Source organism: Ornithorhynchus anatinus, chromosome 1 (assembly GCF_004115215.2).
Source record: "Ornithorhynchus anatinus isolate Pmale09 chromosome 1, mOrnAna1.pri.v4, whole genome shotgun sequence".
In the NCBI taxonomy this organism is placed as follows: domain Eukaryota; kingdom Metazoa; phylum Chordata; class Mammalia; order Monotremata; family Ornithorhynchidae; genus Ornithorhynchus; species Ornithorhynchus anatinus.
Window position 1 is genome coordinate 117,928,404 of NC_041728.1, and position 13,743 is coordinate 117,942,146.

General features: G+C 42.2%; 1 protein-coding gene and 1 non-coding gene across 2 annotated transcripts in view; both read left to right on the forward strand.

Moving 5' to 3' along the window:
• Positions 1-12,672, forward strand: part of NMNAT3 (nicotinamide nucleotide adenylyltransferase 3) — a 98,741-nt gene extending 86,069 nt beyond the window's left edge. Inside the window, exons 6-7 of the mRNA XM_039914132.1 lie at positions 8,683-8,736; positions 11,703-12,672. Coding sequence (XP_039770066.1) covers positions 8,683-8,736; positions 11,703-12,037 — 389 coding nt within the window. The 3' untranslated portion in view covers positions 12,038-12,672. The remainder of the gene's footprint in view (positions 1-8,682; positions 8,737-11,702) is intronic.
• On the forward strand, positions 9,467-9,604 carry LOC114816487. Its single transcript, XR_003764270.1, has one exon. It is a non-coding gene; the product is annotated as a small nucleolar RNA SNORA7 (small nucleolar RNA).
• Positions 12,673-13,743: the final 1,071 nt, after the last annotated feature.

A 13,743-nucleotide genomic window follows, 5' to 3' on the forward strand; every position in this document is an offset into this window, starting at 1 on the left:
CTATGGTACTTGTTAAGAGCTTACTATGTGCCAAGCACAGTTCTAAGTGCTAGGGTAGACACAATATCATCAAGTTGGACACAGTCCCTGTCCCACACGGGGCTCACAATCTTAATCTACATTTTACAGATAACATGAACTGACTTGCCCAGGGTCACACAGCAGACACGTGGCTGAGCCGGGATTAGAACCCAAGTCCTTCCTACTCCCAGGCCCATGCTCTATCCACTAAGTCATGCTGCTTCCAAGACACAATAGGCCCATCTGGGATTTGAATCTGGAACCTCTTGCACCCAAAGCAAGAATCATACCCTTAGACCAACAAGCCACTGAAGAGAAGCAGGGCAGAGGCTCATCAGGGGAGTGAAGTGGGGCGGGAGGGCAGCTATCAGTGAATCAGTCAGTGACATTTACTAAGTGCTTACTGTGTGCAGAGCAGTGTTTTTAGCACTTGGGAGAGTATAACTGAATTGATAGACTTGATCCCTGCCCACAAGGACCTTACAGTCTACAGGTAAACCTAGGTCAAAACCCAAACCTAGATCTACAACATATTACAATTAAGAACAAATGATAAATATAATCTGCCTACAGTTTAAATTTTGCAATTAGTAGGGCTCAAAATTGCCATGTTTCCAGATGAAAAATCCCTGCAAAATTGCACTTCCATGCTGCTTGCTCCTTCTGTGAGGGTGTCATGAAGTAGCCACCTCTCTTGCTTACCAACCTAAACTTGTTTAAACTTGTCCTGGCAACCAGCATCTCTGAGCAGTAGCTAATAATAATGATAATAATAATAATGAGTCATTTTGGTATTTGTTACGTGTTTATTATGCCAAGCATTGTTCTAAGCCCTGGGGTAGATGCAAGTTGATCAGATTAAACATAGTTCCTGTCCCACTTAGTCACAATTCAGTACACAGAATTCAAAACAATTAGTCTGAGTTTCCTGGCAGACAGAATACTTTTTTAAGGAGGTTGGATCATTAAGAATGTCTTCTGATTGTGGAGTTTATTTTGGAGGTAGCAAGAAGAAGGCTATTGGTGACCATTGCAAGGAAGGTTTCATTGGACTGTGGAAATCAGATTGGGGATCAAGCAGAAAACTGGAGGAGAAGAAATGGAGGCAGTAGTTGTCAACAACTCACTCAGTGAGTTTGAAGAGGAATGATAGGAGGGAGATGGGGCATACCTAGGGGTAGCTATGGGGTCACAGGAGGTCTTGGGTTTTTTTAGAATAAAGGATATGGGCATCTATGAAAACATTGCATTAGAAGACACTGGAAAGTGAACAGTTGATAATAATAATAATAATGATAATAATAATTATGGTATTTTAAAGTGCTTACTATATGCCAAGCATTATTCTAAGTGATGGGGTAGATACAAAGTAATCAAGTTGTTCCAGGAGTGATTCACAGTCTTAATCCCCATTTTACAAATGAGGGAACTGAGGCCCTCCCAGAGAAGTGAAGTGAAAGTCACACAGCACACAAGTGGAAGAGCTGGGATTAGAACCCATAACCTCTAACTCCCAAGCTAATTCTCTAGCCACTACACCATGCTGCTTCCATGGTGAAAATGGTGGTCAGGGAGGAATGAAGTGAGGGAGCAAGTGCTTTCATAAAGTGTGAAAGAGTGGGGTTGGAGGCACAGGTGGAGAGTGTAGATTTTGAGAAGAGGCAAGAGATTTCCTCTTTCTCCTAGAAAAGAAGGGAGAGCCAAAGAGGTGGCAGGAAGAGGGAGTGGGTGGAGACGAGCAGGGGAGATTTTTAAGGTGATCATTCCTGAGCCTATCCAAGCCTATCCATAAAGTATGTGGTCAGATCATTAGGGGAAAGATATGAGGGGAGTAGCGGGAAGGGGATTTGAAAAGAGAGTTAAATGTCTAGAACAGCTGGCATAGGCAGTGGGAATGGGGTCAATAAGAATGAAGAAATATTGTTCTGTGGAGGAGAGGGCATTATTTACACTGTAGAGGATATAATTGAGAGGGATGAATTTGACTTGTCTGGATTTCCACCTGCAGCACTCCACAGTTCGAGCACAGGAGCAGAGTAAGCCTTCCGTGGAAGTGATCCAAGGTAGCAGCTTAGTGGTACAAGATCAGCGGAGGTACAGGGAAGCTAGGTAATTGGGTTCAATGGAGAGAATGGTGCTGTAGGCATCAATTTGTGCACTGAGAAGGAATGGAGACCAACTGGGGCCTGATGACTTTAGAAAATTTGAGAGGGTCAAAAGATAGGCAGTTTCTATGAAGGAACAGGACTGATCTGGGGGGAGTGGGTGTTTGAGAATTAAGGCAGGTGAGGAGGTTGTGGTCGAATAGGGAGATTTCTGAGTTGGTGAGGATAAAGATTTCACAGTAACTAGATATGAAAGATCAAGCACATGTCTAAGTTGATTGGGTGAGGTAGGTTGGAACAGAGTTCATTGGAGTTGAAGAGTGAAAAAAAGCAGGCAGTGGAAGGGTTGTTGGGCATATCCACATGGATATTAGAGGAGCAGTGTGGCTCAGTGGAAAGAGTCCGGGCTTGGGAGTCAGAGGTCATGGGTTCTAATCCCAGCTCCTCTGCTTGCCAGCTGTGTGACTTTGGGCAAGTCACTTAACTTCTCTATGCCTCAGTTACCTTATCTGTAAAATGAGGATTAAAACTGTCAACCCCAAATGGGACAACCTGATTACCTTTGCACATAGTAAGCGCTTAACAAATACCACCATTATTATTATTATTGTATTTAAGAGCCCAAGTCTCAATATAGGGATGGAAGAGAGAAGGAATGTGAAAAAGGGATTCAAATGGGTTGGAAAGTTTCAGGAAGGATCTGAGGCCGCAGGTGGGAATTAGGTGGTGGGGCGTGGGGTGAAGTGGGTGGTAAAACAGATGACATAGGTTTGAAAGGAACCCAGAGCACTTTGTTATTCACCCCACCCTTAGCCCCACATCACTTACATATCCGTAATTCATTTATTAATCAGTCAATCATATTTATTGAGTGCTTACTCTGTGCAGAGCACTGTACTAAGTGCTTGAGAGAGTACAGTATAACAGAATTGGTAGACATATTCCCTGAACACCACAGGCTTATGGCCTAGAGGGAGAGACAGACATTAATATTAAGAAATATATCACAGATATGTACATAAGTGCTGTGGGGCAGAGGGAGGGGTGAATAAAGGGTCAAATCGAAGTTCGGGGCAGCACAGAAAGGAGTGGGAGAAGAGGAAAGGAGGGCTTAGTCAGGGAAGGCCCCTTGGAGGAGATGTGCCTTCAATAAGGCTTTGAAGGTGGGAAGAGGATCGTCGGTCGGCTATAAAAATGGAGGGCATTCCAGGCCAGAGATAGGATGTGGGCAAGTGGTCCTTGTGGGCAGGGAATGTGTTTACCAACCCTATTATATTATACTCTTCCAAATGTACAGTGCCTTGCACACTGTTAGTGCTCAGTTAATACTATTGATTGATTAAAGGGCAAGAGAGGAATGGAGGTGGTTGGAGCTGACAGAGAGCGACAAGGGAGGAGGACATGGCTGGATGAAATCCGGCCTGCCCTAGTGTTTGGGTGAGGAGGCTAGGTAGGGAGTCTGGCCACCCGGAAGTTCCCAGCCAGGGCCATGGCTCATTTTCCTGCCTCCCTTCTGCCAGGATAGAGAGGTGTGGGGGCTCACGAGTTAAAAATAAATACCAAAGGGGGACAGTAGAGAGAGGGGCCAAGCTCCACTCCCAATCTGGAGTGATGCACATAGTAAGCGCTCAATAAAGAAGATTGAATGAATGAGCTAACTGATCCCATAAGGGAGAGCCAGATCAAAGAGCCTAGTAGGGGAGGGAAGTACTGGGAAAACAATTGATTAACCACATTAATCAACTGTGGCTTCAAGGGTGGGGCTTATGGAATTTAGGTTTTGTAACTGCTTAGTACAGTGCTCCTTACATAATAAGCACCTCTGATTGACTGAGTCGGAGAAATCCGTGCATGATGTATGCCCAGATTTACTACTGTGGAGTGGTTGCAACCCAGAGTTTGGCTGTACCAGAAAGTTCTTAGTGCCATAACTTCAGAAGGTCGTAAGCTCCTTTTAGCAGGGATCATATCCATTCTACTCTCTCAAGTGCTTAGAACAATCATTCATTCATTCAGTAGCATTTATTGAGCCCTTACTATGTGCAGTGCACTGTACTAAGCGCTTGGAATGTACATTTCGGCAACAGATAGAGACAATCCCTGCCCAATAACGGGCTCACAGTCTAAACGGGGGAGACAGATAGACAGCAAAGCAAAACAGAACAAAACAAGAGAACATCATCAAGATAAATAGAATCATGGAGATATGCACCTCATTAACAAAATAAATAGGGTAATAAATAATATATACAAATAAGCACAGTGCTGAGAGGAGGGGAAGGGGGAAGAGCAGAGGGCGGAGGGGAAGGGGAGGAGGAGCAGAGGGAAAGTGGGGGGCTCAGTCTGGGAAGGCCTCCTGGAGGAGGTGAGCTCTCAGTAAGGCTTTGAAGAGGGGAAGAGAGTCAGTCCCGCGTACCATAGCCACTCAGTACATTCTATTAATTGATAGAAGGCATGAGTTTGCCAAAACATGGTAGGGAATTCATTTTTAGTCAATCAATCAATCACATTATTGAGCATTTACGGTGTGCGAAGCATTCATTCAATCATATTTATTGAGCGCTTACTGTGTGCAGAGCACTGTAATAAGGGCTTATGTACTAACCACTCAAACTTAACCCCTGTACTAGTTCTCCCAGCTAAGACACAGTTTGGAGAGCCAAACTGAAACAAAATTTAGTAGATTAGTGCCAGCTACCTTTTAGTGAAGACTTAAATGGTTTTAATGTGAGAGAGCTCCTCTAGTCCAGCTGGTGCTGGCATTAAAATCTCAGGAAAACAATGAAAACTAGAGGGGCAGGGAGGAGATTGGAGGAAAATCATTTGCATTTCTGAGAAACTGGAAATCCCACATGGCAGTTTGAATACTAATACGCTGAGAGACTGAAGAAGTACAGTGCACCCAGAAACTGGTCTGAACTCCTGCTGACCCCAACCCTGAGAGAAATCTGGCAAAGTTGGGACTCCCTTCCCACTCCAACTGGAAGCCTGAAAAATGGACCCTAGCTATTTCTGAGTTCAGCCAGCCCAACACGCTGGCAACAGTGTTCTCAGTTACTGCTAATGTTGCCAGCGGGCAGCGCAGGAGAGGAGTAGTCAGGAAAAGAAACTCAAGTGAAGTTCATGGGAAGGGGCAACTGGAGTAGAAGGCAGAGGTTGGGGGAGAAGAAATATAACGCCACTCTTAAATTTAAATTTTCTTGACAAACTACGCATTTTAGATTCTTTGAGTTGATGTCAAAAAAAACAAAAAACCCATAGTTTCCTAGTCTTCCTGCCACTCCGTCATTGCAAATTTAAAATAGCAGATTTGAAAAGCCCCATAATTACACAGTTGCATGCTTTTACTGTGTAATAGTGTTTGCCGCAGGTTACTGAAAGTCACCGTTTTCTTCTCTGCTGACAGCTAAGGATCCTTGCATATCTGCATCCTCTTTTTCCCTATTGCCACAACTATTTTCCCCTTTATTTGTATGATTTTATATCCTCCTTGAACTTATCTGCATGGTCATATTACTCTCTGGATTGTTTTCTATTTTGGTTTGTGAACCTTTTATAGCTGCATTCCACGTCCTCTCTGTATGCTCCCTGACTCCCCCAGTGTCTCCATAAACCCCTCTAGTTTGATGAAATTGGAATACATAAAGTATTTCACTCCCTGTACAAGAAGAGACACTTGATATTTTTTTTTTCCTTTTCAGTTGAATTCTCTGTATTTAAAGTTTCTGAGTTGACTCATCCAAACCTGTTCCTTTTAATTGATGTTACCTGTCTTCTTTTAGTAAAGTCTTACGGGTGCCTGAATTTATCTTCTTTCTCCACCCAAATGTCTGTTTCTTCTAGGGTTAATCTATCTTGAGATTTTTTGTGATTAGCTTCTGTGACCATTATTGATTCAGAGACCCCAGTCAAAAACTGGAAGAAAATTTCCTGGTTCTGCTTCTCTACAGCTTATGGCACATGGAATGCCATAAAGACAATTTTGCTTCCCAAAACCTTTGAGCCCCAATGTAAGCATTTGGGCTTTAGATCCACTGTCAATTGTGGAAAAAACGAGGCATCATTTCGCTGGATGCCTGTGAGTGCTCAAGGACATTTTGTCTCACTTTGCTACCTCTAGGATAAATGGAATTGACAACCTCTATGTAACACTAGTAACTTGGTCATTTTGGACTTTAAATTTGAAATCTACTCTCTCTAGAGAATTTCTTAAGAAAAAATTTGGATTTTTTTGGTTGACATGTTAGTGATGGTTGAAGTCGGAATCTGTGACAGGACTAGTAATTGTAAACTCATTGTTGGCAGGGAATGTGTCTGTTTACTACTAGTGTAGTAGTTTTCCAAGCACTTAGTATTCATTCATTCATTCATTCAATAGTATTTATTGAGCGCTTACTATGTGCAGAGCACTGTACTAAGTGCTTGGAATGTACAATTCGGCAACCGATAGAGACAATTCCTGCCCAGTGACAGGCTCACAGTCTAAACTGGGGACACCGACAGCAAAGCAAAACAGAACAAAACAAAAACAAGACAACATCATCAAGATAAATAGAATCAAGGCAATATACACCTCATTAACAAAATAAATAGGGTAATAAATAATATATACAAATGAGCACAGTGCTGAGGGGAGGGAAAGGGGGAAGAGCAGATGGTGGGGGGAGAGGATGGGAGGGGGAGCAGAGGGAAAGGGGGGCTCAGTCTGGGAAGACCTCCTAGAGGAGGTGAGCTTTTAGGAGGGCTTTGAAGAGGGGAAGAGAGTTAGCTTGGCAGATGTAAGGAGGGGAGGCTTTACAGGACAGCAGTAGGACGTGGGCCAGGGGTCGATGGTGGGACAGGCGCAAACGGGGGACTGTGAGGAGGTGAGCGGCAGAGAAGCAGAGTGTACGGGGTGGGCAATAGAAAGAGAGAAGGGAGGTGAGGTAGGAGGGGGCAAGGTGATGGAGAGCTTTGAAGCCAAGAGTGAGGAGTTTTTGTTTCGTGTGAAGCTTGATAGGCAACTACTGGAGGTTTTTGAGGAGGAGAGTGACATGACCAGAGCATTTCTTTAGGAAGATGATCCGGGCAGCGGAATGAAGACTAGACTGGAGTGGGGAGAGACAGGAGGAAGGGGGATCCGAGAGGAGGCTGACACAATCATCCAGTCGGGATATTATGAGAGCTTGTACCAGCAAGGTAGCAGTTAGGATAGAGAGGAAAGGGCGGATCTTGGCGATATTGTGAAGGTGAGACTGGCAGGTGTTGCTGATGGATTGGATGTGCGGGATGAATGAGAAAGCTGAGTCAAGGACAACACCAAGGTTGTGGGCGTGTGAGATGGGAAGGATGGTTGTGCTGTGTTCTGCACACAGTAAGTGCCCAAGATATATGATTGAATGAATGAATGAAAAGCAATTATGTTTATTAAGTGCTTAGTGTATGCAGAGCACGGCACTAAGCGCTTGGGAGAGTACATTATAACAGAGTTGGTAGGCACGTTCCTTGCCCACAAGAAGCTCAGTCTGATCAAATATTTACCATTTTTTAACAAGACTAGAAATGAATACACCAAAATAATGTATGTTTGGATGTGTGATAATGAACCCAAGGAAATCTCAGGCACCTTCTACTTTACACACAGTAAGTGATATGTGATCCCCAAGCCTCGGTATTATTCTCATCCCTCTCTTCTATGTAATGGCCTTGAGATGAAAAGAGAGTATAGCTCACACTTTACTTGTGGGAAATTAATATTATTGGTCTCCTTGCTGGCAGAGGGTGAAGTCCATGGCCAACCAAGTCAGAAATGTACCCCTTTTGGCTTGCCTCACTGGCCACTAGACTACATTTCTTTTTGGAATCATTTGAATATTTTAAATATAAAAGCTGGAGTCCTGTTGTGTACTTTCTGAAAAGGAGAAAGTTGAGGTATTTCAAGAGCACTCAGGCAATTTGAATTAGGCTTTTTTTTCCTTGACAACATGGGTCAGAGTAGCTTCTCATACAATCTACACCCACCTGTGGCGATGACCTTGGAGTGAGCTCAGTACAGCACTGAAATGGCTAATTTGGGAGGGTGAGTACTCCTTAAGGTTTTGTCTTACTCAGAATTAGTGGCTTGTAACATTTCATATTAACAGAATTCTCCATTCTTCAGCTGTGGCACATAGACTTTATTCTTCTCAATCCCTCAGCCTGCCTCTAATGTAACTTTTCCCTTTATAAAATAGATTTTCACTTCCTTTTGTTCAGTTTGGATGCACACGGACCTTAGCAGACTCACTTGCTTGTTCTTTGTCTCACACTCTCCCATTCACATCACAGCCACACCAGACATACTTCCACCCTCAAGCTTCTACACATTTGCTTATATATGCATGGACATATTCCCACTCAGCAGTCCCCTAGCTATGTAATTAACAATATAAACATGAAGCATCAGTATGGAAGTTGAGAGAAGAGGTTAGCAAAGAGATCAGTTAACAGGATAGCCAGTGGTTCAGATAGCAGATAACTGCTTCCATCAGTGGATAAACATATCATTTCTAGAGAAGCATCATGGCCAAGGGGAGAGAGCTTGGGCCTGAGAGTCAGAAGGGCCTGAATTCTAATCCCAGCTCTGCCACTTGTCTGCTGGGTGACCATGGCAAGTCACTGAACTTTTCTGTGTCTTAGTTACCTAATTTGTAAAATGGAGCTTAAGACTGTGAACCCCATGTGGAACAAGGACTTTGTCCAACACAATTTGCTTGTATCCATCCCAGGACTTAGTACAGTGCCTGGAAAATAGTATATGCTTAACAAATATCACAATCATTATTATCATTAGTATTATCCATTGGCTCTCAGCACTATCACTAGGTCTTTTTCATGTTGTTGCTGTGGAACTAGGTTGGATTGTGTTACCCAAAATCAAAAGACAGGATTGAGTTGTTCTGTTTGCTTGTAAATGAAGACTAGCCTCAAATCTCTCAAAAGGGATGTCATCTTCACCATCTGATGAACGGTGGCAAGCTCCGATGGGCAAGCTAGAACTAAAAATCTGAGCGAACCCCTCCGGCTGGTAGCATTCCCAGCCTGGTTTTATTTCAACAAATAAACTAGTGGTGTTTTTGTAGAGAAGCCTAATTTACACTGAGATGACTGGGTTGGTCTCTGGAGGTATGATATGAGATTACTTCCATACACCTGCCTTATGATTGGTGGGGACCCTGCCCAGTTAGTTGCTATTGGCCCTGGCCTCCCCTCACTTCTAGCCTAGCTTTGCCTCTGGGATGAGGATGAGGAGGGTTGGAGGAGGGGAGAGAGGATGGCAAACCTAAGGTATTCTAGGTTTTTCAGGTAAATTAACAACATGACCCCTCTCGGGGTCATACCTGGAGAGTTTCCACTACTCTTCCAGTCTTGACTATGGGAGGGAGAGTCAAGCAGAGGCATATCCATTCCATCCCTAGCTTGGGCAGTAGGTAGCCAGTGAAAGGCAATCTGCTACAAGTCAAAACTCACCTGTTCTGGGTAGCAGCAGCATTGGAGATAGTCAAGGGTGGAGACTCAAGTTTACCGTGCGGAGGGAGGTAATGTTAAAACACTTCTATATTTTTATCAAGAAAACTCTATGGTAGTGTATGGTATTGCAGATGGAGTTCGGGTATTCTGGGAAAGATGTGTCCATGGTGTTGCTATGGGTCGGAGATGATTCGACAGCATAAGACAAGATAACAACATTTCTGTGCCTGGCTGGAATCAGGAAATGATGCCAGCTTCCTAAGCAATGTCTAGCATCTCCATAGACCACCAACTGGGAGAGTTTAGTCTGGAGGTCGGTCAGTCAATCAGTGGTATTTATTGAACACTTACAGTGTGTATAGCACTGAATTAAGCTCTTAGGAGAGTACAACAGAGTTGGTAGACCCATTCCCTTTGCACAGTGTCAAGCTTAGTAATAATGGCGGTATTTGTTCAGCACTTACTCTGTGTCAAACACTGTATTCAGTGCTGGAGAGATACAAGAAAATCAGGTCAACACAGTCCTTGTTATACATTGGGCTCACAGACTAAGGGAGAGCGAGAATGGGTACTGAATCTCCATTTTACAGATGAGGAAACTGAGGCACAGAGGAATTAAGTAGTTTAGTGACTTGCCCCAGGTCACCCAGAGAGCAGGTGGAAGAGCAAGAATTTGAACCCAGCCCCTCTGGCTCCCAGGTTCACTGCTCGACGATTTAGCAAACTAGGAAATTTCTTCTGGCAAAATGGTGACTAGTGCAAACTCAGTAAGAATCGCCCATCTCTACATTGATCCATAGCTGTAAAATAAATTTAGCCATCTAGACCCTATTGAGAGATAAAGGCAGGAACTTACATGGCAATGACCACTGCTCCCGTGTATGAAAATGCAGTATCTCCTGTATGGCTTTGTTGACCTACACAAACTCAGAGGAAGATAAACCGAACAATTTACTGAAAGTTCAGTCTTAATGTCAAGATGGTGACAGTACTTGTCACCTAATAAGGACTTTAACAACTACCATTTAAAAAAAAAAGTAGTACTTAACTGCTGTGCGGTTTGGGTAAATAGCGTAATCCTTAAAGGGGCACAGATCCAAATGCTTCAGTACAAAGGGGAGGATGAAGAGTGTGGGTAAATCATCATCATCATCATCATCATCATCATCAATGGTATTTATTGAATGCTTACTTTATGCAAAGTGCTGTAGTAAGTGCTTGGGAGAGTAGAATACACAGAGATGGTATGTTCCCTACTCAAAATGAGCTTACAATCTAGAGGGTGAGAAAGACATTAATATAAGTAATGTATAATTTATAGATATGTCCATAAGTGCTGTGAGCATCAGAGTGGGTCAAATATTGAATACCCAAATCTCACAGATCCAAATGCATAGATGACACAGAGGGGAAGGGAGCTGGGTAAAAGAGGGCGTAGTCAGGGAAGGCCTCCCAAAGGAGATGTGACCTTAATAAGGCTTCAAGGGTGGGAAGAGCAGTAGTCTGCCATATATGAGAGGTTAGTAGTCATTAGTAGCCTTTATATATAGTAGTCCAGTGCTTAGAACACTGCTTCGCACATAGTAAGCACTTAACAAATACCGTCATTATTAGTATAAGTATATCGTGGCAGGAGAGTTTGCGTATGCCGATTAAGCATAGAGCTATATCATATAGGGCTACTCATAATGGAAAGATCTAAGCCAAAGTGTCAGACAAAGTCAATTCACCTGTGCTGGGCAGCAACAACATGGGAAAAAGTCAAAGGCGGATGATCAAGTGATCAAAATGTTGATCTGTGGCAATGACAGAGACTCACGTTTTTACTGCGTGGAAGTAGGCAGTGGTAAGCCACTTCCATATATTTAGCAAGAAAACTCCTTAGTTACATATACCAGAACGACTTTATGACAGAAGATGGGGCGTTCTGAAGAGGGCGTGTCCATGGAGTCTCTATGGGTAGGAAACGTAAACACTTAACAAATATCATTATTATTATTAAAAGACTCAATGGCATTTGAAGAAGAGGAAAAACTTACAGAATGCCCTTTATATATTCTTACAGTTGCTTTCTCTTATTTCTTTCAGTTGTACCTGAGCTAAAGTTTCTATGTGGAGCAGATCTACTGAAGACATTTCTGACCCCTAATGTTTGGAAAAGTGAAGATATTCAAGAAATAGTGGAAAAGTTTGGCATGGTGTGCGTCAACCGGCCAGGTTGCGATCCCCTTCAGTACATCTCTGAATCAGCTCTTTTAACTAGGTATAAGCATAATATCCACCTGGTCGAAGAATGGAAGCAAAGTGAAGTTAGCGCCACGCAAATACGACAGGCTATACGTCAGAGAAAAAGTGTGAAATATCTGGTTCCAGACTCAGTTATTGCCTACATTAAGGAGCATAATGTCTACCCAGAAGAGTAAATGGAGAAAGAAAAGGAAATGCATTACACACGCTTTTAAAAGCACAATATGGTGATAAATTCGGTTGATGGTTTGTGATCATCCTTTATTGTCCTTTGCCTCTCCCAGATAGGGGTTAAGAACTTCGGTTTTTGCAGAGGTTTCTCTTTCATTGTAGTGGAAGATGGATTGAAATCTTTATAGGAAGAAGTAGTGAAATATCTGAGCTCTTTGGAAACTCATTTATCAAGGACTTTTTTAAGGCCCTCTTATTTTGCACATATGTGCCCTAAAAGGTTACCTCCTGTAGTGTTCTTTGTGGGTGTTTAATGGGTGTTCACACGTTTAATACATTTTGTAAGGATGAAATGCAACTTGATTTTTTTATCAATATTTTTACAAATATAGCTCTGAAGAGTATAAATAGTATGTTTTCCATTTGTTATATTTGGCAGGATAGGAATTACCTCAACAGAGAATTAAATTATAAAAATATTTTAAAATCTACTAGAAGAATAGATTTGAAATTCAGAAGAGAATTTGCGCTCAGCACTTACTGCAATATACTAAATATGCCACCAGGAATTATTTCCACTGTAGTAATCACTCTCCTATATGCCCATTCAGTCAATAAAATAATTGATATTTTCTAAGCAGATATTTTTCAAGCATCATTTTAGTAAGGTTGATATTTTTGAACACTACCTAATCATTGGATATGATAATCCAAGTTTAACACTGATATTTCTACTTTTCCTGTTGGTGGGAGAAACAAAACAAACAAATCTTTCCTCTGAAGATCTTCTGGTACTTTCAAATGTCTGTTCTTTTTAGGATTTAAGCTAAAATATCACAAATTTAAAACAGAAGCTACTAGTAGAAAGTTTCATTTTGTTTCATTGTTCCACGTTCATGAGCAATATATCTGATGTAGCTGTCAGAGACCATAAGTTATGGGCTGCTGTTAATTTTTCTGTACAAGTTGGGCAGTATGGAACTCAAGAGACTTGCTCTGTTTTACAACATGACTCGGAATGTTTTGGGGTCAGAGGCATTTACTTGTTTCTTCAACCAATAAATAAATCATAGTTTTTGAGGGTTTACCATGTGCATGGCACTGTAATAAGCACTTGGGAGAGTAAGAGTACAACGGACACATTCTCTCCACAACAAGCTCATTTTCTCTCTGAAATCCACTGAAATCAATTCACTCAAAACTTCATTTCCTAAGAAGCTGGGATTTCCTTGACTTTGATTTGTTTTACTCTTTCATAAACACTGATGCATTGCACACCAAAATAACGGAAGAATGCATGCCCAAAGTTTGTTTATTCATTACAATCTATTATTTCTTTGACAAAGATGAATATAGACTGTAAGCTTATTGTGGACGGGGAATGTGTCCATTTATTGTTATATTGTACTCTCCCAAGTGCTTAGTACAATGCTCTGCACACAGCAAGCATTCAAATGCAATTGAATGAATATAGGAAAAACCTCTTACATTAACACATTAGTACAATAATAGCGTGACTTAGCGGAACAAGCCTGGGCCTGAGAGTCAGAGGCCATGGGTACAAATTCCGGCTCTGCCACTTGTCTACTGTGTAACTTTGGACAAGTCACTTACCTTCTCTGTGCTTCAGTTACCTCATTTGTACAATGGTAATTAAGACTGTGAGGCCCATGTGGGATAACCTGATTAGCTTGTATCTACCCCAGTGCTT